This window comes from Chenopodium album, chromosome 16, assembly GCF_948465745.1.
Source record: "Chenopodium album chromosome 16, dcCheAlbu1.1, whole genome shotgun sequence".
NCBI classification, from domain to species: Eukaryota; Viridiplantae; Streptophyta; class Magnoliopsida; order Caryophyllales; family Amaranthaceae; genus Chenopodium; species Chenopodium album.
The window spans coordinates 10,439,366-10,462,706 of record NC_137849.1 but is presented as its reverse complement, the minus strand read 5'-3'; the positions used below and the strand labels follow the sequence as shown (position 1 = coordinate 10,462,706).

Sequence of the window (23,341 nt, the reverse complement as noted above, 5' to 3'; positions counted from 1 at the left end):
AAATCATCAAAAGAATCAAAACCCAGATTTTATTTGCTTCCAATTTTTGTTACTACCCAAGAATTTACTTCCTCTGAAATAATACCCAACTCAACTCTTTTCTGATTTTTCAAACCCTTTTCTGGGTATCCTCTGTTCTTCCCGTTAGAGCCAAGAATTTCATTCTGATCTTTCTGAAAAATTAATCAGTTTGTTTAATTTTTCTGAGTTATTTTTGTTTCCAAGAACTTCAAAAATGAAGAAGAAAGATATCAAAAAGAAGTCTTTACAGAAAATCAGAGCAAAAGATGGGTCTGTCAGAGATCAACTTTTACCCTTAAATTCATCAAAAATTTCAGAAAATATACACAAAATTCAAATGGGTATTGGAAAAAATCATCATTTGAGTAGTAAATTGCGAGAATTTTCCATAAAATCTTCGTGGGTATCTTCTGAAATGTACAAAAATGGCAGAAAATTCGTCTGCAAATTGTGTGGAAAAGGGTTTAAGTCTGCTAGAGCTGTGTTTGGGCATTTGAGATGTCATTCAAAGAGAAAATCTGAGGCTGAATTTGAGGATTGTTCTGTCAATGAAGGATTGTTGGAGCAAGAACTAATGAAGCAGCCGGAGACGCCTCGAAAGAAAAGATCAGGAAGAAGGTATACAGATAAAACTAATTGTTCTAATAGCACTTCTTGGTGTAGTTTGTATGGCTCAAATTCTGCCGTTACAGATGATGAAGAATTATTAGATATTGCTGCTTCTTTGTTGATGCTTTCTAAGGGTGGGTTTTATTCTGTTGATCATGTTTCTGATAATGATGATGCTTCAGTAAAAATAGAACCTAGATTGCCTATTAACTCTGTTAGTAATGATGATAATTGTGATGATCATGTGGCCGAGTGCGCTGCTGCTGTTGAATTAGGGTCATATGTTGATGTTTTGAGAAGTGGGGGTGATTCTGTAAATGAGAACAGAAAAGAATTTCAGGGTTTTGATTGTGGGTTGTCTTTGAATCAGCCTGAGAATATTGAACATGGACCTGTTTTTGATGTTGAGATTCAATCTGATATGCTGCTGTATGATGCTGGAATTAAGGATGGTACATTGTTTAGTAATTCGAATGCTATTACTTGTGTTCCTGCTGCTGAAGAAACAAAGTATGAGTCTGTCGATGTTAGTGATCGAATGTATGATGAGTCGAATTTAAGAATTTGTGGTCCAACAAATCATGATCATGTTGGAAGTGGACCTAGTGTTCATAATGAGCAGAAATCTTTGTTGTTTGATGCCAAAATCAGTGATGATACTCGAGGGGTTTTGGAAGCAGATACAATGGTTGATAATTTGAGTCCAAATTGCTGTGATCCTGTGATTGAAGAAAAGAAGCATGAGGATGAAGGAGTTGCTGATCAAACACCTGATAAATGTAATTCAAGAGCTAGTGAATCAGCAATGGAAAATTCTTCCTCCGAAAAGTGCCAGAAGCATATCTGCAGTATCTGCAGCAAGAGTTTCCTGTCATATCAGTCTTTGGGAGGCCATCGTTTGCACTGTCAGAGGCTTTGTCGTTTGGAAAACCAAGCACACATGAATGCAAACACCAGTACTGACATTACTCTTGGCGAGAAAGATGGTGTCGAAGATGGGGATAAAAAAATGAAGAAGAGATGGAAGAAGCACAAATGTCTGATGTGTGACAAAGATTTTCGTTCAGGCCAAGCTTTGGGTGGACATATGAGGGCTCATTATCAGAGCAAAGATCAGGCCAGCGAGGCAGAGAATGTGGCTTGTGACAAAGAAAACTTGGCAGATATGGAAGAAGATAGAAAAGAAGAGAATGATGCCTATGATGATAAAGTCCTAGCAGCAGTCAGAGATCTAAGAAAGCAAGAGAATGATGTTTGCTCCAACAAAATTCAGCAGTCATTAAAGGAAAGACAAATGATCATCGTGCCCCAAGGCAACATACCCTTGATGGTCTAGTCCTAGCATAATTGTGAGACTGATTTCTACCAACATTGTTTTTGTAAAGATAGGAGGAGGTGACTCCTTATTGTTGAGGTTGCACTGCTAGCTGCTTAGGTTCTGACTAATTTTGTGGAACACTTCGTTCTAACTTGTCTCCTTTTTGTCTCATTATAGTCTTGCTGTTCTGACTAACAATTCAAATTTATCCGAATAATTGAGAAACTATATTGGTGAATTCTTCTCATTTGTAGTTAAATGTTGCTGTAACATCTGGTTGATGGCTATGTGATGTAGTTTGATGAGCTAGACGCTTAAATGAAAGTTTTCTGTTTATTAGTTACCTGAGGAACTTTTCTTGTGTACCTACAGTATTTGTACCTTTTTTTTTTGACAGAGGGCAAAAGAAATCACAAGTGATTTCCTGCAAGACCTTTGCTTCTTTAGTATTAAAGCTTGCAAACACGGCGGATCACAGTTAACAGTTATAACAGTGGAATTTGGAGTGCGACTACCAATTTAGGTCCAGGCATTTCTGCAAAGAGTAGGAGGCTGATCACTTCCATCTAGCATTGCAGCCACATTTGGTTTGGTGTTCGCAGTTAGGTGCATCGTTCGTTCCATTCTGAATAGCCAATCTCAGCCGTGTTTAATACTTTTCAGAATAGCCTGGAGATTGCTCGGTGCATTTAGCATTAGCTTTTTTGAGACCGTGTTATTTCCTTCTTCCCATGCTTCCATTGCTCCATTCACTGAAAGAAATCAAACTAATGGTGCTACCTAGGTTTGGTGAAACAATGATATGAATGATATTGGTCTTGTGATTAGAAATTGTAGCTTCGAAACTAGAATCTGCTTCAAGATATTCTAGTTGAGCATTTCTGTGCGAGTTCAGATGATTAACATGTATAACAGTAGTAGTCCTCGGCCAAATTAATGAAATTTTAGTGTTACCTTGAGTTTTGTTGAAAATCTTTCAGATACTAGTACACCAAATTGCTTAAAGATTAGTCCTTGTCAAAATTTTCCTTATTTTTGTTTATGACTATATGTAGGTAATCAAAGCATTTGGTACTCGACGAAAGAGTATTTGTTACCATATTAATGTCTTGATGAGTACCAATCAAGCTAAGATTTAATAAAGTGTATTGTACTAACTAAAAGTATAACACTTCCTCCATAACCTATAAGTCCTCCATTAGTATTTTTTGTACTATTCACTTGACTTACTTTGACTAATATTGCCTTGTGAATAATTACATATGCACCTATCAAACAATTCTATAAAAATAAAAACCATCAAATTTACAATCAACAACAACAAATAATGTAGGTACTAAGTAAGATAAATTGGTCATCCCCAAAACCAAGCGAACATAAAAAAAACCCATCAAAACAAATATACCCAATGTCACTTTTAACAAGTGATTTTGACTTTCTTCCTCCTTCACTTAAGCACATCATCATGATCTCTTTATTAACAAAAATAACCCTAATTTTTTTTTGAATAGAAATAGACCCTAATTTAATAATATCAATATATCAATAAAAACACATGAGACTAAGTTTATGTCCGAAAAAACTTACAAATTTATAAATTAAGTAGTTATCAGATGACAAATTTTTTGAAGCGGGGGAAATTCCAGCATATGCTGGAGGCAAGGATCGATCCCGTAACCTCGAGGTTACGAGATGGGAGTGCTACCATCAAGCCAACTCTACATCCTTGAAGTAAAATTATTGATGTAAAATTAACATTAACTCCATCGATCGAGATGTGACTTTGTCATACATTGCTAAATTACGAGTATTACTCTGTACTATCTTAATAGAGAGTAATAATTTAGGATTTCATCAAGACAAGGATTCCAATTACTTATTACAAGTACATATTTACCCCTTATTTTATTGCAGAATTACCAATATATCCCCTAATATACCAACTACTCGTATCAGTCGTATTTACACTTTTGTTGTGGCGGACAAATAATAGTAGTATTGAGAAAGATGTCAATATTCCGGTGTCTGCTGCATCCTTTACCTCTTCCTACTCCGCTCTTTTTTGCTCGACAAAACCCCTTGAACTTGTCATTTCCCTGTCTCTGGATAAGTCCAAAACAATCTCAGGCATTCTTACTTCAAGGTAGAACACTATCATCATCGTCTTCAACCAATGTTTCCACTGATTTTGTCCCCAATCTTTCTGGTAAAACTTCTACTTTCTTTCTTCCCTTTCGATTTATCAGTTATTTGTTCAACATAAATGCACTTTTATTTTGTTTTGTTTGTTGTTTTGTCTTATATTGTTGTACTTTTGATTTTTTGAACTGGGTTTTTTGGGTAATCGGAGTCTGTTATGTGTTTGTGAAATACTTCATCCGTTCTTTTTTAATTGCAATGTTTTTTTTTTTTATTTATTTATTTTTTTTAACACAATTGCAATGTTTGGAATTTTGCACTCTTTATACATATTTATTTGACCCTCTTTTGTGATTTATACATTAATTATATTATAGTCATGTGAAATCTTGTTATTTGTTAATTCGTCTCAATTTATACCTTATAAATATCATTTTTTTTACAGAACTTTTTATTATTTTAATTAACATATAATCAGAGATATTAATCATACAAAATGTTTATTGGTAAGTATGAAATTTCCAATGTTACAATTAAAAAAAAAAAAAAAAATCGAGGAATTATTATCTAAGGAGTATTTATTTCTTGCAATAATATGATTAGTTTTAGTTGTATTGTTTTAGAGCGTTGCTTGAGATTGAGACTAATAATTACACTGATAATTTTATTTTTAATGAGTCACAATGATATATGGTATAGATAAGATTTGATCTCAGGTACGACCCCAAGACTTTACCAACTAATGACATCTATAGGAGTGAATGGATTGTAAACACCAAACTTATAACTTTTTATTCCATGTTGCAGAAGTCAAATTTTCATTAAAACTTCATTAGGCTATTTTAATGGTTCAGGGGGTGTCTAGCTGTCTATTTGTCTATTCGTCTAATTGTAGTTGTATCTGCCGTTAATAAGATTTTGTTTATTTTCAAACATGCTCTCTTATGAGGCCTTGCTTATGTGTTTTGGGTGGAGTTCTGATGCTATAAGCAAATTATATTCAAAACTTTGCCAACTATAAATTAAACTCGGTATAAGTTGATTTGTACTTCGTAATATGTTTGAATAAAAGAGGCTTACAATGGCTAATCAGCAATTGGAACTAAGAAAAATGTAGAGGATATAACTTTATGGCTTAGTATCTTGAAAAAATTTGTGAGAACATGTCAAAGCCAAGTAATAGATGCTGTGATTAGTCCCACAAAAAGAAATAAAGAATTGATACCCTTTAGGTAACATTCCTTATATCCCTGATAGAATTTTCATATGTTGGGAACATTAAAATGTTAGCTTTAAATGTTAACGTCCTTACTTTTTTGAACACTTGAAATACAATCTGCCAGGAGAATTCTATACCCATATGGGATTTGTATGAGGTTCCATACCAAGCTATTCTAGTTTAGTGAACCAAACGGCCCCTATATACTGTTAAGAGACCAAATTTGATAACCATAATGAGACATGTCAATTTGATTTTTTAAAAATTTTAATGGAAATGAGCATTATAAGTGTGTTAACACTTTTACAAGATGATGAGCTACTGTTGGTCATAGACACAAGTTAAAGTTATTGCTAATAGAGAACTTTGGATTAATGCTGTTATTTCTTCCTTGATTTTCTTGACTCTTTCGATCTTCCTAGTCCCCACAATGTCATATATTTCCCTTGATCTTGCGTCATATGCTATTTATGTTGAATGGTATTCAATGGTTCCTTGCAGAGTTAGATGATGTTTTGAAGGGCTATATGTTTGGCCAGAAAAAGGCAACTGAAGTTGCTCATTTGTAGGTATTTGACCTAAATTCTGTTACCCATGCTTCTACACCTATGCACTTTTTTTTTTTTTTTCCAAAAAAAAAAGGCAATTTTGATTTTTACCACCTCTAAAAAACGACTTATTTGCTTTTACTACCTACATAAAAAAAAAGTTTTATTTTACCACCACATAAAAAAATGAAAGTTGGCTTTTACCACCAATCACCTCCAACTAACGGGTTCTGTCCATAAATCCGTTAGTGGGGCCTACCATGTAAACGTGTCACCTTATTATTGGGTAAAATTTAAAAAAAAAAAATTAAAAAAAAACAAAAAACAAAAAAAAAAAAAAAAAAAAAAAAAAAAAAAAAAACCAGCCACCAACCGGCACCTAGCCACCGCCGGACCAGCCCCACCGCCGGACCGGCTACCATCCCCACCACTAGACCGGCTACCAACCCCACCATCAACTCGCCACACAGCAGCAACCGCTCACCGCACAACCATAACCACCACACAACGCACACAAACACCCTACCAACACCGCACCAGCCACTGCACCAGCCATCGCACCCACAACGCACTTGCCACCGCACCGGACAACACACCACCATAAAGCCCCCTCATACTGAATTCCGACTACTCCTAAAACCCTAGCCACCACCAAATTTTGCACTCTCCTAAACCCTATCTACCTCCTAATTCCGACCTCCTCCTTAGCCAACACCAAATTCCGACCGTCCCTAGCCCCACTCGTAATTCCGACCAACCGAGGTGAGTTGATTCTGTTGCCGGCTGGTTGACATGGAAGATCGGGGGAGATGAAGAGGAAACGTCAAAAAGGTGGGCCCTACTAACAGATTCATGGACGGATCCGTTAGTTGGTGATGAAATCCAATTTTTGGAAATTTTGTTGGTGGTAAAATAAAACTTTTTTTTTTATGTAGGTGGTAAAAGCAAATAAGTCGTTTTTTGGAGGTGGTAAAAATCAAAATTTCCTACAAAAAATATAATATTTTTCATCACTTCTGAAATGTATATCATGTAAGCTTTCAAATACCAATTCTAGGCTATAATTTCATTAGTGAACTTTGGGACCTCTTATTGAGAGTGTATGTGCTTTCATTTTTTTGCTGAACTATGACCATTTACATTTTTCATGTGCTAACATATCATCTTAAAATAGGATATGGAAACTTGTGGTTCAAAAGGGTGATTCAGTTGTTGATGCTACTTGTGGTAATGGCAATGATACCCTGGCATTGGCGAAGTTGGTGGTAGATGATGAAGCTAAAGGGTGCGTATATGGGATGGATATTCAGGAAGATGCTATCCAAAATACTTCATCCTTACTTGACCAATCACTTGATCCAAACCAGGTATGATTACATTGCTTTGGTTGCTTTCATTTGCTCTTTTCTTGTTGATTGCAAACTATAAGCACCTCCTCATTAGTGCAGTTGTCTACAATTTAAACTCTTATCTTGGGTAGTGCTAGCTGTCATTAGAGAAAATCATATTTCTCTTAATTTTCTCTCTATAGTCATTTTATTTGTAGCTTGAACTTATATCAGCTGTTTGATAGGAAACTAAACCTACTTTTTTCCTTGTCATTGGTTTGCTATTGATTGTTTTCATCTGATTTACACACAGAAAAGTTCTAGTCCTTGATTCTAATTATGTCCAGTAGAAAGCCAGAAAGAAGCTTGTCATTAATGCAAATGAAGCTTGTCATCAATCCAATTTATATAGTGCTTATTAAGTGTTGGTTTAGTTTATGTATGTGCCTTTCATGTTTGCTTCTGCTTCAAATGCATTGTTAAATGCTGTTCAATTATCATGAGAACTGCTATAGCATTGTGATATTCACTCACACCTTTATGCAGAGAAAATATGTGAAGCTATTTTCAACTTGTCACAGTAGAATGGTGGATGTGCTTCCTAAGAATATCTCTGTGAGGTACTCTCTGCACACAGTATGAATTTATGTTGTTGTATCAGTCAAAATTGATGTTCAAATATTGAAAATATATATTCAGCTCTCCATCTCGTACCTATATTAATAATTAACTACCATTTATGTTACCGTGATATTTTTGTATTACTAGCCACATCAATTAATGTAATACTTTGTGCATGTTAGAAATGGCCTAGCTGGCATATTGTTAAAATTATCATCTTCTTTTCTTTTTTTTTTTTTTTTTTTTTTTTTAATTATTATTATTTATTTCTTTTTTGTAAAAAAATTGCCAATGAAGATTGGAGCTTTTACTAAACGATGCTTGAATGGCTTTGTACTTTACTTTAGGCTTGTTGCATTCAATTTGGGCTACCTTCCTGGAGGTGACAAGGGATTAATTACAAATTCAGCCACAACCTTGCTAGCACTCAAGGCAGCAAAGGAATTATTACTTCCTGGAGGAATTATTAGTGTCGTTGCTTATGTTGGACACCCTGGTGGAAGGTAATGCTTCTATTAGTAATTTTAACTTTTTAAGTGATATAGAGGGTGGAAAATGGAGCGACCTATGGCAATTCTAAGTGTTTTTGTTGAACTACGATTTGTATTTATTTTATCTTATACGGAGTACGTATATATGTAGTATCCGGTTAGATTCAACCCAATCCAAACTCAATCCAAATGGCCCTTTTGCCACCTCAAGATTTAGCTCTTTTCACTTTACGCTTGGAAATCTCCATCTTATCACGGAACGTCACTAGTACAGCAAATTGCTAGTTTAATTTTGGTTGTCATTTGAGATGCTACCCCATTGGCTCATTTACTTGTCTCAGCTTTCGGACTAGGGTCGTCCTCTCTGTCCTTGCAAGAGTAAGTCTATGTCTGTCCAACACTTACCTTGCTCATATGCTTTTGAGAAGCTATAGACCATAATTATCTACTCTCTTCATCTCTTGCCTTCCATGTGCTGCATATCCAAATCACCCACCATTGGATTTTCCTGTACCGTTATTATTAATAAAAGCATTTGATTTGAGTCTACCTTCTCGGTTTTGTATTCATTCAGCGTAATTGAAAGCATTTGATCTGCATCTGCATTCAAAGATTTCTGTTGAAGATAACACAACAATTCGCAAAGCTTTGTTCCAAAATAAACCGTGAAGTATTAACATCCATGTCAAAGTATCGATTATTTGACCCATGTATAGAATGTAGCCTCAGCCATATTGTGAAATGGTTTGTACTTATTTGTTCCAAAAATAACTACCTAATGTCAATTTCCATTAATGTTGATTATTTGAACCAAGTACTTGTGCAATGAAGAATCAAAGCAACATAGGCTCTGTGCTTGATTGTTTGTTCAATACTTGTAACTACTATAGATGTTGCTGTGTCCCTTTCCTTTTCACTTTTTAAAGCTTCCTAACCATCAGTATCGATGGCTAGTTTCTTTACTATACAATTACAATTCATCTGTTTTTGCTAATATATTCATCAATGGAAACCATTTTGCCTCTTCAAAGTTACTTTCGACAGATTAGTATACATTTACAAATACATGTAATCTCATATTATTGTTTTTTTTTTTCTCTTCTATTCAGGGAAGAATATGAAATTTTCCGCTCGTTTGCAGCTGAGTTACCAGCAGATAAATGGGTCTGCAGCCACATTCAGATGTTGAACAAACCATTTGCACCGGTTCTTGTATTTTTGTTCAAGAGATGAAAAATAATTATTGTTAGTTAAGACTTTTTATTTAAATATATGAGAACTCCACTTTTGGCAACTGGTCAGATTTTGAATGCTTTTATCATTTGATAGAACTCTTCTACTCATTTAGCTATGATCAATACTTATTCTCTGTTTCACAAAAAAAAAAAAAAAAAAAAAAAAAAAAAAAAAAAAAAAATGAGTTGCAAATCATCCAATTGGGTAGTTATATACTAATATGAGATAAACAAATTATGTTGTCATATTTTCGTAATTTTTTTTTTTTTTTACTTGCATTCATTTATAGATTATGCATTCAACCCATTTATATAAATATGACAACCTAACGAGCACGCTGCTGCTGTTAAATCAGGGTTATATGTTGATGTTTTGAGAAGTGGGGGTGATTCTGTAAATGAGAACAGAAAAGATTTTCAGGGTTTTGATTGTGGGTTGTCTTTGAATCAGCCTGAGAATATTGAACATGGACCTGTTTCTGATGTTGAGATTCAGTCTGATATGCTGCTGTATGATGCTGGAATTAAGGATGGTGTTATTGGGGTTCTTGTTGATGGTACATTGTTTAGTAATTCGAATGCTATTACTTGTGTTCCTGCTGCTGAAGAAACAAAGTATGAGTCTGTCGATGTTAATGATCAAATGTATGATGAGTCGATTTTAAGAATTTGTGGTCCAATAGATCAAGATAATGCTGGAATTGGACCTAGTGTTCATATTGAGCAGGAATCTGTGTTGTTTGATGCCAAAATCAATGATGAGACTAGTCTGGTTTCAGAATAAGATAAAATGGTTGATAAATTGAGTCCAAAGTGCACTGATCCTGTGATTGAAGAAAAGAAGCATGAGAATGTAGGATTTGCTGATCAAACACCTGATAAATGTAATTCAAGGGCTAGTGAATCAGCAATGGAAACTTCTTCCTCAGAAAAGTACCAGAAGCATGTCTGCAGTATCTGCAACAAGAGTTTCCTGTCATATCAGTCTTTGGGAGGCCATTGTTTGCATTGTCAGAGGCTTTGTCGTTTGGAAAACCAAGCACACATGAATGCAAACATCAGTACTGACATTACTCTAGGTGAGAAAGATGGTGTCGAAGATGGGATGAAAATTGGGGATAACAAAACGAAAAAGAGAAGGAACCACGACGATGATAAGAAGAAGGGATAGAAGAAGTACAAATGTCTGATGTGTTGCAAAGATTTTCGTTCAGGCCAAGCTTTGGGTGGACATATGAGGGCTCACTATCAGAGCGAAGATCAGGCCAACGAGGCAGAGAATGTGGCTTGTGACAAAGAAAACTTGGCAGATATCGAAGAAGAGAGAAAAGATGAGAATGATGCCTATGATGAGAAAATATTAGCTGCAGTCAGAGATCAAAGAAAGCAAGAGAATAATGCTTGCTCCAACAAAATACAGCAGTCATTAAAGGAAAGACATATGATTATCGTGCCCCAAGGCAACATACCCTTGATGGTCTAGTTTTAGCATAATTGTGAGACTGATTTCTACCAACATTATTTTTGTAAAGATAGGAGGAGGTGAGACCTTATTTTCAAGTTTACTCTTACACAATTCCCGATATTCTATGTCCCATAAATTTGTGCTCGGAAAACATTTTCGATATTAAATATTTACCGATAGAAAGTTTTATTTAGAGAAATAAAGGAGGAGTAAGTGAAGATGGAAATTGGTAGTGTTGCTCCGGTAAATTTCTTGTGTCATTTACCCTTGCATGACACTCTTTATATAGCATGAGTGTTCAATTAGGAGTACAATAATTACATACATATAGCCATATGAGTTCACAAGGGTTTGGACTCATATGAGCATTGTAACATCAAATCAATAATTGGCATTCATCATCTTCTAACACTCCCCCTTGAATGCCCATACTTATACATAAAAAGGTATTTGTTGGCTCATCAAAAACCTCTCTAGGTAAAACCCTATGGGATAAAAACCATAGCTAGGAAAAGAGTACAACGATATTGCATTATATGCTTTGGTATACTGCCTCGTTAAAAACCTTGTCAGGAAAAACCCAGTAGGATAAAAACCTGATCGAAGGGAAAAAGAGTACAGTACATATAATACTCCCCCTGATTTCAGCATAGTTCGCAAAGATGTCGCATTTCGATTTTGTGAACTAACTGCTCAAATTTCTTCGAAGGAAGTGATTTGGTGAACAGGTTGGCAAGATTGTCACAAAACTGAATTTGCTGGATATCTATTTCCTCGTCCTTTTGCAGATCATGTGTGAAGAATAGTTTTGGGGCAATATGTTTTGTTTTATCTCCCTTAATATATCCTTCAGTTACTTGAGCAATGCATGATGTATTGTCCTCAAATATGATGGTTGGGTCTTCTGTTATTGCGTTCATTCCACACTCCTTTTGGATATTACTAATCATCGACCTCGGCCATACACATTCTCGTCCTGCTTCATAAAGGGCTATCAATTCTGCATGATTTGAGGATGTCGCGGTCAATGTCTGCTTTGTTGATTTCCATGATATTGCAGTGCCGCCATAGGTGAACACATATCCATTTTGTGACTTGGCATTTTGAGGATCCGATAAGTATCTAGCATCTGCGTACCCAATGAGAGCAGCATCTTGTTTTGGTTGATAATATAAACCAAGGTCTTGTGTCCCTCGTAGTTACCGGAGTAAGTGTCGAACTCCCTTCCAATGCCTATATGTTGGTGCATTGCTGTGCCTGGCTAACAAGTTCACAGAGAAAGCTATGTCGGGTCTAGTGTTGTTAGCTAAGTACATTAAGGCTCCAATTGCACTTAAGCATGGTACTTCTGGACCTAGAATATTTTCATTTTCTTCTCGGGGTCTGAATGGATCATTTTTTATATTCAAAGAACGGACAACCATTGGGAAGTTGGTTGGAGTTGCTTTGTCCATGAAGAATCTTTTCAAAACTCTTTCTGTATAGTTTGATTGATGGACAAAAATACCATGACTCAAGTGCTCAATTTGCAGTCCAAGGCAAAATTTAGTTTTCCCAAGGTCTTTCATCTCAAATTCTTTCATCAAGTATTTTGCAGTTTTCTCGAGTTCATTTGAGGTTCCAATGATATTCAAATCATTTACATAAACTGCAATGATAGCGAATCCTGATTGTGATCGCTTTATGAAAACACAAGGACTAACTTGGTTGTTCTTAAATCCCTCTCTCATAAGGTATTCACTGAGACGGTTATACCACATCCTTCCTGATTGTTTCAATCCATAAAGTGACCTTTTTAGTTTTATGGAAAGCAATTGTCTAGGCTTGTGGTTTTCTGGTAGTTTTAGCCCTTCGGGGACTTTCATATAAATGTCTGTATCAAGTGACCCATACAAATACGCAGTCACTACATCCATTAATCGCATTTGCAGTTCTTTTGTGACTGTTAAACTTACCAGAAATCTTAATATAGTTGCATCAACAACTGGGGAATATGTTTCTTCATAATCAATCCCTGGAATTTGAGAAAATCCTTAGGCTACAAGTCTTGCCTTGTATCTAAGTATCTCATTTTTCTCATTATGTTTTCTCACAAATATCCATTTGTATCCAACAGGTTTTACACCTGCTGGTGTAAGGGTTATTTTTCCAAAACATTCTCGTTTTTCAAGTGACTTTAACTCAGCCAGCATTGCCTCCTTCCACTTTGGCCAATCACTTCTACGTCGACATTCTTCTACTGTTCTTGGTTCAACATCATTTTCATCAGACACAATGTCGATTGCGATGGAATTTGCAAATATTTCATCCACGATAACATCTTTCCTATTCCACTGAGTCTTGGTAGAGACGTAATTCATTGAAATTTCATTGTTATCGATGTTTTGAACGTCTTGTTCATTCCTTGTAGGGTTGTCTTCTTGTTCGTGCCCTTTTAGATTATCATCATTTTCTTTACTTTCATCCACATTTAGTCTTTCTTGACCTTCTGACGGGGGAACATCATTAGTCTCATTTTCTATTCCATCCAATCTTTTCAATTTCCTTTGCTTAGTTACTTTTGAACCAAGTGGTCTCCCACGTTTTCAGTGTGCTTGAGATTCATTTTCTATGGCCTTATTACCAGTTGGGATTTCAATACGTGCAGGGGCATTTTCTGCTGGTATATGTGATTTTGTCACCTTCTTTGTGTCTACAAATGCCTCAGGCAATTGATTTGCAACACTTTGTAAATGAACAATTTTCTTAACTTCTTGTTCACACATATTTGTTTGTAGGTCTAACATCAACAGTTGTGTTGCATTCCAAATAAGTTCAATTTCTTTCTTACGTGGGTCCACTTTCTCTCCCCCTAAGGCTGGGAATACTGTTTCATTAAAGTGACAGTCGACAAATCTAGCCGTAAATAAGTCACCAGTCAATGGTTCAAGATATTTAATTATAGAGGGGGATTCAAACCCGACATAAATTCCCAGCCTTCTTTGTGGACCCATTTTTGTTCGTTGGGGTGGAGCAATGAGAACATATACAGCACAACCAAAGATTTTTAGATGTGAGATACTTGGTTCTCGACCACAAATAAGTTGTAGTGGTGAGAATTTATGATAAGCTGTAGGTCTCAATCTAATTAGCGCTGCTGCATGTATTATAGCATGTCCCCAAGCAGATGATGGCAATTTTGACCTCATTAATAATGGTCTTGCAATCAATTGTAATCTCTTAATTAGTGATTAAGCTAGACCATTTTGTGTATGAACATGAGCTACTAGGTGTTCAACATCAATTCCAATTGACATACAATAATCATTAAATGTTTGGGATGTGAATTCCCCAGCATTGTCAAGCCTTATTTTCTGTATTGTATGATCTGGGAACTGTGCTCTTAATTTGATAATTTGGGCAAGTAATTTTGCAAATGCAACATTTCTACTTGAAAGCAGACTGACATGTGACCATCGTGTAGAAGCATCAATTAAAACCATGAAATATCGAAATGGTCCGCATGCCGGATTAATTGGCCCACATATATCTCCCTGAATTCTTTCCAAGAATTTTAGAGATTCAGTAGCAATTTTGTTCGTAGATGGCCTTATTATTAATTTGCCAAGTGAACATGCTGAGCATGTTAATTCATCTGATCGAGGAATTTTGACATTTTTTATTGAATGTCCAACTGAATGTGCTATTATTCTTTGCATCATCCCAGTTTCTGGATGCCCCAGATGATCATGCCATAAAATAATCAAATTTTTGTCATCTAACTTCTGGTTAGATACCATATTGATTTCCACGGGTCGTATATTTATACGATATAACCCCGAAGAATATGCTGGCAATTTCTCATATATATGTTTCTTGCCATGTTTTACTGCAGTGAGGCATATATACTCCTTTTGATCTGTTGTCATCGTTTCTAGATGATAGCCATTTTGGCGTACATCTTTAAAGCTTATGAGATTTCTTCGAGATTTACTCGAATATAAAGCATTATTGATTATTAATTTTGTTCCATTTGGAAGCATTATACAAGCCTTTCCAGATCCTTCAATTAATTTAGCTGACCCGGAAATAGTGTTTACATTTGCTTGAAACAACTTTAGCTGTGAAAAATATTTTCTATCCTTCAAGATAGTATGTGTTGTTCCACTGTCCAAAAGGCATTGATATTCGGAACTAACTTCAGGCAGATCCATATCTTCATAAAATAAATTTGAGATTAGTTTAGAATAATATCATACAAAGTTTTATTGATGATAGGGATTAAAAATACATGACTAGAAATTTAAAATACAAGACTTAAAGAAAATACATTAAAACATAATATATGTTACACTAGTAGATGGGAAACCTAAGCATTGTTATTTTCTCCAAGGATGAAATCGTTTCCAATTTCAACATTATCCATGAAATAATCAGATACGTCAAGGCTGGGACAAGGAGCATTTTCTTCGTTGACATAATTTGCTTCTGCATTTTTCTCTTTGCCTTTTACAGAAGCTTGGTAAAGGTCCACCAAATGTTTGGCCGAACGAAAAGTACGTCCCCAATGCCCTGTCATGTCACATCTGTAACATGTGTCTTTTCCTTTCGAAGGAGTTTGTTTGTGGCTTCCAGATGACTGTCCCTTCTGTTTTTCAAAATTTTTAAAATTACTGTTTCTTTGAAAATTGTTTCTACCATGACCACGACCGCGATAATTTCCATGGCCTCTTCCACGACCATTGTAATTTCCACTTCCACCTCTTCGTGTAGCATTTGACTCGGGTGGATAAGAATTTGTTGCATTTGCCTCATAATGAGTGGCCAAAGACCCAGTTGGTCTAAGATTATGATTTTTCAACAAAAGTTCACTATTTTGTTCCGCAACAAGCAATACACTAATTAATTCATTAAACTTTTTGAAACCTCTTTCACGATACTGTTCTTGCAATAGTATGTTGCTTGCATGAAAGGTAGTGAGTGTTTTTTCAATCATCTGTTCATCCGTGACTGGATGATCACAGTATCTCAATATAAATACTATCTCATGTAAAGTTGTATTATAATCAATTACAGATTTGAAATCATGAAATCGTAAATTTGCCCAGTCAAATAATGCCTTAGGAAGGAGCACCCTTTTGTGGTGTCCAAATCTTTCATTAAGGCAATCCCATAATTCTTTGGGATCTTCAACCATCATGTACTCAGTTTTAAGGCCTTCATGTAAATGATGCCTTAACAACGCTAAGGCTTTTGCCTTATCTTGTTCAGTAATAGGTTTTACAACCGTTATTACAGAAGTGGTAGCATCAGTTGTTTGACCAGAGGGACTTTTATTTTCTTTAACAGTGTGCTCCAAGCCTTGAGCTTTCAAATTCATCATTGCATCCACTTTCCATTCCAGAAATTTCTTTCCAGATAAATCTAAGATGCTGAACTGTCTTTTTATAAGATCTCCCATTTAAGCTACAACAAATTAAGTGATAATTAGTTTATAATAATAAATTTTATGTACAACACATATGTTTAGTCCTTCCATAATTATAGTTAGGTTAATAAAATAAGTAATAATTAAATTTATCAATAATAAACTATAAATAATATAGTTCTTTTCTCCCCCTTGGTTTATGTAATTATATGATTAAGCAAAAATTGATCATGCTAGTTGCAAAAAAAAAAAAAAAAAAAAAAAAAAAAAAAAAAAAAAAAAAAAAAAAAAAAACAAAACAAAACGACAACAATAACAGTCGTAACAATAATTATAATGATAACGGTAATATTATACAATGATGATTAATAACAAAAAGCCAACATAATAAAACAAAAATAAGCTTTTAATCTACTAAAACGACAAACTAAGTGAGTTTTAATTATTCATAATGACAAAAATTAATATTGCTACTAATAAAATTATAAGCGCCGTAATTAGAAGGAAATATTGTTTTATCTTCATTAAATCTTCCTCAAAAGTGAAGGTGTGGGTGTTTTGGTTGCCGTCGGCGGGGAACATATCGGAGAAGAAGGGGGTGAAAAAAAAATTTAGGTGATTTTTGGATAAAAAGTAGGAAGGGATAAGGGATTTGTGGTGAAATCGGGGGAAAATTTGCCTTTATAGAGGTTGGTTTATCCATTACTATTCTGTACAATTGTAAAAATATCATATAATAATCTAATATACTAACAAAAATTATGGTCCAAATATATATATTTATAATTGTAAAAGGTTATCACACTGGGAATGCAAGCCATAGTGGTCCAAGAGCCCTAATATCTAAGAAAGAACATGGGTTCGAAAACGAAAAGAAACACAAAAGTATGTAAAAGTAAGAAAAATAATAAGTATAAAAGGCTGCATCTTTTTGTCAATTTGAGTTTCTGGTATAGAGGATCCCAAATATGGGCAACTATAGAGCATACTCCTCAAAACATTTAGAAATAGATAGTATGATTTGTTATAAATTTTTAGAAGTAGGTATAAATATACTTGATTTGGAAATGGTGCTGATAACGTATTAAATATTTTCCTTATAAATAGGGTCTCAAACCTCTGTTTTTAATCAACAATTCTCTCTTTCAATCTCTCATCAACTCTCATCATCAATTCTCTCTATCAACTCTCATCAAGAATTACTTAATTCTTTCTTTTTCTTTCTCTCTCTCTTTCTAAACTACCTTTTTACATACAATATTCCGCATTCACAAGACTTAGAATCTCTTAGCCAAGTTCGAAGTTGCCTTCGCCCTAGACGTGAAAGGTTGATAATTTCTCAGGGTTTGGTCCAAAACTAGTCTAAACTTTATTTAATTTGATTTCAATTTGATTCTTTGATTGTTCTTTATTATTTTCATTGAAGTTTACTAACTTGTGTATTTTGTTATTAGAAAGAGGTACGAGGCTTCAAAGTAAGTAGATTAGCTTACTTCCTATTTTCTTTCCCAATGTAAATTGCATGCTTATTATTGTTTATGATTCCTAGTATTATGTTAGGATGCTTTTAATGCTTTCTAGTATCATGTTTAGGGTGCCTTTAATCTTTTCTAATATCATGTTATCATGTTAGTACCATGTTAGGTTTAAAGCTTTGATCTTTATTGTTTAGTGACATGCTAGGGTTTGTTATTAACCTTGTTAGTATCATGCCTAGGATCTTGCTATTATTATTCAAGCTTTATTATGCCTTATCATGCTATTATCATCGTTATTGATTTATTATTATGTTGATTGTTATATTTTATTGTTATTGCTTGATCACACCTTTTATGATTGTTAAGGGGAATTTGTACTTGAAATCACGCTTAATAAGATAATTAATAATTTGGTTTAGGCTAATGTGATTTTAATTCAAGTGATCGCCAATAATAGTTTTATTTGTGCATTAATATTCAACCAACGTAGATTAAACAGGGTAGGATTAATATAATGTTTGTATGTTATTCGAAAAGCGCACATGAATACAAGTAGAACAAAGTAGAGGCCTATTTTATAGGGCGGGTCCTTTCTTTTGTAGATTGGATTCGTACCCTCATCCTCGGACCCTATTTGGTTCAAGACCTTATGGAGTAGTTGATGGTCCTTTTGGATTGTCTTTTGGGTTTACAAGTTCCTAAACTTGTTGGCGACTCTTTTTGCTCTTTGTCTTTCCCTTTGGAACGCCACCGTACTTTAGGGTATGATCACAGTGGGGTTCAAGTTTGGGGTTATCGTAATGCTTGAAATATTCCCTACAAGTAGGATATGCTCGTGGTAAGCGGAAGGGATTGCCCTGAGGTTAGTGAGTACCTCATGGCCATCGTGGATGGTCGTGGAGAGGGAGCCGGAAGCAATTGTCCCGAGCCTTAGATGGCTGGTAAAAGTTGTATGTATAGCAATATCAGGATGGGCCGCAGAGAGTGTAATGGTATTTGTGAAGTAAGCTAGATGTAATTCTAGGCCTAAATGTGTGGGTCAATATTTTTTATTGAGGGTGTTGTTGGACACCATGAACTTTCTAGGCCGAAAAATGTGAAATCAGCCCATTTGTGTTACGACCCAAATAGGACACCATTTAAAAATTAGAAAAAAAAAACTAGGGACTATTGTAGTTGCAGCAGTATTTGATAAAATTTCATGTATTAGTAAGCCCAATCCATTGGCATGTGTTTGGATATCCCTGTACTGCATAGGTTCATGTTGGGGAAAAACGAAATCATCACTTCCCTTTTTGTGGTAAGAACGAGACATTGATCTTTTTAAAAGGTGTAGGGAATGGGTGTCAACAAAGTTAGGCCCTGTTCTTTTGAGCTGATATGCTCTGCTGAGTCCTACTCTGCTCTGTTGAAATATGTTCTTCCTTACTCTGTTTTGCTTAAAAATAATAATTATTATTGAATTATTATAATAATATTAATAATAATAAATAAATAAATAATATATAATAATTATTATTATTATAATAAAAAATTTGGCAATTAAAGAAATTTTATTAATTACCAAGAAAAGAGGTAACATTACACCAATACACCCAAAAGGTCGGAACAGCCAAAAAGAGCAAAAAGAGTAAAAAAAAAATATATCAATTATCTAACAAAAATTTCCTCTGAGCTTCATTGCATCTGCAAGCAACTTTGAAACTAACATCTGTGAACAACATAGCAGCAGACATTCTTGTGATCTTGATTAAAGATCTGATCATTCCTATGCAGCCAGATAACATTCAAACACTAAGCAAAATACATAAAAAACAACTGATGCTTAGTAGATTTTCTTTTACTCCCTCCGCGTTTTAATAAGTGCTACAGTTTGACCAAACGCACATGCCGAGATACGACTTTGACCATTAATTTATCTAATCATATGTTAATTAAATTATAGGAAAATTGATATTATGAAAGTATACATTATAACGAATCCAATAATGTATTATACGATAACATTTGTGTTTTTATATATTAGTATATTAATCAAGTCAAAACCGTTATGTGAATAGTGAAAAAGTCAAACTGTAACACTTAATAAAACACGGAGGGAGTAGCACTTTCACAGCCCAAGCTAGCTTACTAGACAAAGTACTAGGAACCCTGTTAAGATGCAGAGCTTTAAGAACCATTGACCAGATCTGAGCAGAGAAATCACACTGAAAGAACAAATGCTCAACTGACTCAGGAACTGCATTACACAAACAGCAGTGCACATTAGCCACAATGCCCCAAATAGCCAACCTATCTCTTGTAGGCAATCTGTTGTTAATAGCAAGCCATGTAGTGAATAAGCTTCTAGGAGAAGCCTGATTTTGATAAAGAACTCTATTCCAGGACACTCTCTCAAAATCACCCTGTAGGTGCTTATACATTTCTTTAATAGAAAATGACCCATTCTTCACAAATTTGTCCCATTCCTTAACAAAGATAATAATCTAAGAGCAATCAAAAATCTTTCTTAGAGCCCAATAACTATTAGCAAGGCACCTAACAGTAAGAATGTCTCTATTTTTCATATAGTATGCATCTACATCTCACCCAAAGTTTATCATTTTTCCAAGATATAGCCCATAATAACTTACATATAGCAGCATTGTTCTAACTAACCATATCCTTGATATTCCATCCACCAGCCACCCTAGGAAGACAAAGAGTATTCCAGGCTACAAGAGCTTTTTTTAAGCTTCAATGTTACTTGTCCATAGGAACAGTCTGCAAAATCTCTGAATTTCCTTATTAGCTTTCTTGAGGATAATAAAATTTAGGCACCAATATGATTGCAAGCTTAGCAATATCAACTTGATCAACTGGAGCCTACCAGCATAAGAGAGATTCTTTGTAGTCCAGCTTTTAGCTCTAGCAATCACCTTTTCAATTAAAAGCCTACAGTCAGCATAAGAGAGCTTAGTTGTAGCAAGAGGCACACCCAAATATCTATAAGGAAAAGAACCAGCTGGAATCTGTAATCTATTGATGATTTGTTGATGTTCTTCCCAATCAACTCCACCAATGTATACATTGCTCTTCTATAAGTTAGCTTCTAAACCAGAAGCAAAAGAAAACTTTTGGAAAGTTTGAAAGAACATAGTAGCAGATAGTATATCAGCCTTACAAAACATCAGGAGGTCATCTGTAAACATGATGTGAGTGATATTCAACTTTTCACATTTTGGATGAAATTTGAGTCATTTTTCAACTGAGCCATGTTTCTAGGCAAGTATTCCATGCCTATTGCAAAAAGGAAGGGAGATAGGGGATCTCCTCGTCTCAATCCTTTCTTGACAGGGAAAGGGGGGCTAGGCTTCCCATTAATTAAAATTTTGTAAGAAACAGAGGTTAAGCAAGCAAAAATCCACTCTATGAATGTATTTGGGAAGCCAAGTTCCTGCATAACACTATCAGAAAACTCCATTCAATGGAGTCATAAGCCTTTTTGAGGTCTACCTTAATCATGCATCTTAGAGAGAGATTCTTCCTGGTATAACCCTTAATGAGCTCTGTAGCCAAAAGAATGTTATCAGAATTATGTCTACCAAGAATGAAACCTGCCTAGCAGTCACTAACAACAGAACCCACCACCAACTGGAGCCTTATAGTCAAGATCTTTGCAATGATTTTATAGATTACATAACAACAAGCAATTGGTCTGAAATCTTTAACTTTTGTAGGACTAGAGACCTTAGGAACCTAAGTAACAACAGTGCAATTAACTTTCTTAAGAAGCTACTTCTTATCAAAGAACTCCTTAACAGCTAAGCAAATATCTTGCTTCACTGTAACCCAAGCCTGCTTGAAGAATACAAAATTCAGACCATCAAGACCAGGAGCTTTTTTTTATCATCAATCCCTTTCAAAGCATTTTCAATTTCAATGTCGGTAACAGGTTGGCAAAGGAAAGTCCTTTTCTCAATAGACAGTCTAGAACCAGCTCTCATTATAGGAAGGTTAATCATAGGGAGATAAGTAGCACAGGACCCAAGAAAGCCACCATAGAATTTGAGAATTTCATTTTGGATATCATCATGTTTTTTCAGTTTCTAATTTTGCTTATCATAAATGACAGAGATCCTATTAATTCTATGCCTTTCTTTTACAGAAGGGTAAAAGAAATGATGATTAGAATCCCCAATATGAAGCCATTGAACTCTTGATTTTTGCCTTAGAGCAAATTCTTCAGCCTTTAGCCACTTTTTGAGGATAGCAACATTGACACTTTATTTCTGAAGAAAAGAAGAATCAAATAATCATTCTGCAGCTGAGATTGACCTACAACCAAATCTGCACGAGCAACCTTAATTTTTTATGCAATACCCTTAAATTCCTCTTTATGCAAGCCCTTCAGTTTCTTTTTTTATCATCTTTAACCTTGACTAAACTGAAAACATAGCAGAGCCAGTAACCTCATTACTCCAGAATTCATTGACTATAGGAATGAACTCTTTATGATCAGTAAAGTAGTCAAAGAATTTGAAAGGTCTTCCACCCATAGGAGCATTATCAATACAGTTCACCAGGATTGGACTATGATCAGAGATAGATGGGTTCAAATATTCAGCAACTATATCACCTTTATTCATCATCCATTTTGTATTCCCAAGACACCAATAAATCCTACTAGCAGTGCTAGTACTCACACCACCTTTATGCCAAGAATAATAGTGACCTGTACTCTTGATAATAGTAAGATTATAGGTGGTGATAAACTCAAAAAAAATCATGAATCTCACGCATAGTAACAAGAGTGTCATTGACACGATCAGAGAGATTTAACATAGTATTAAAATCTCTAGCAATAAGCCAAACTTGATTGCTAACAGAAGCATATAAACTCCCCAACTCAACCCACAAAGCTTTTCTGGTCTCAATAGTATGAAGCCCATATACAGCAGAAAAGAGAAAGGATTGACCAAGAGAATGGTCAAGAATTTCACAATGAATGACTTGAGAAGAAATAGAGAGACTAGAAACGGTAACATTATTAGGCTGCCACCCCAACTAGATTCTAACTCTATCACAAAAAACATGATTTGTTTCCCACTGCCCATGTCTACCAAACTTCTTCATATATTTACTATAATTGTGCAGTTTTACTCTAGTTTCTAAAAGAGCAATTACTTTTATGTTATTCATACTAATCAACTTTTTAACCTCACTAACCGTAGAAGGGTCATTTAAACCCCTTATATTCCAAGCACAGAGACTAATCAACAATCATCTAGAGGGTCCCCAGGCACATCCTGAGTAGATCTGCCTTCTGCATCCACATTTTCCACTTCTGCCACCTCCATTCCAAGAGAGAGTTAAAGGTATTAGAAGAGCTTACAAGAACCTCTCTATTTTTAGCTTTTTTAGTAGCAACTCTCCAGCCCGCGTTAAGACCAGATTGAGTGCCAATAATTATCTGATGCTCA

The 23,341-nt window shown here is 35.0% G+C and overlaps 2 protein-coding genes across 2 annotated transcripts; both read left to right on the top strand.

The window, feature by feature from the left end:
* Nucleotides 1-235: 235 nt before the first annotated feature.
* LOC145583885 (uncharacterized) lies at nucleotides 236-1,966 on the top strand. Its single transcript, XM_081640839.1, has one exon. The coding sequence runs from the start codon at nucleotides 236-238 to the stop codon at nucleotides 1,964-1,966; it is 1,731 nt and encodes a 576-aa protein (XP_081496965.1).
* Nucleotides 1,967-3,933: 1,967 nt separating this feature from the next.
* Nucleotides 3,934-9,625, top strand: LOC145584894 (tRNA (mnm(5)s(2)U34)-methyltransferase, chloroplastic-like). Its single transcript, XM_081641673.1, has 6 exons — nucleotides 3,934-4,154; nucleotides 5,808-5,871; nucleotides 7,029-7,221; nucleotides 7,729-7,802; nucleotides 8,151-8,306; nucleotides 9,404-9,625. The coding sequence occupies exons 1-6, from the start codon at nucleotides 3,956-3,958 to the stop codon at nucleotides 9,525-9,527; spliced, it is 810 nt and encodes a 269-aa protein (XP_081497799.1). The 5' UTR covers nucleotides 3,934-3,955; the 3' UTR covers nucleotides 9,528-9,625.
* Nucleotides 9,626-23,341: the final 13,716 nt, after the last annotated feature.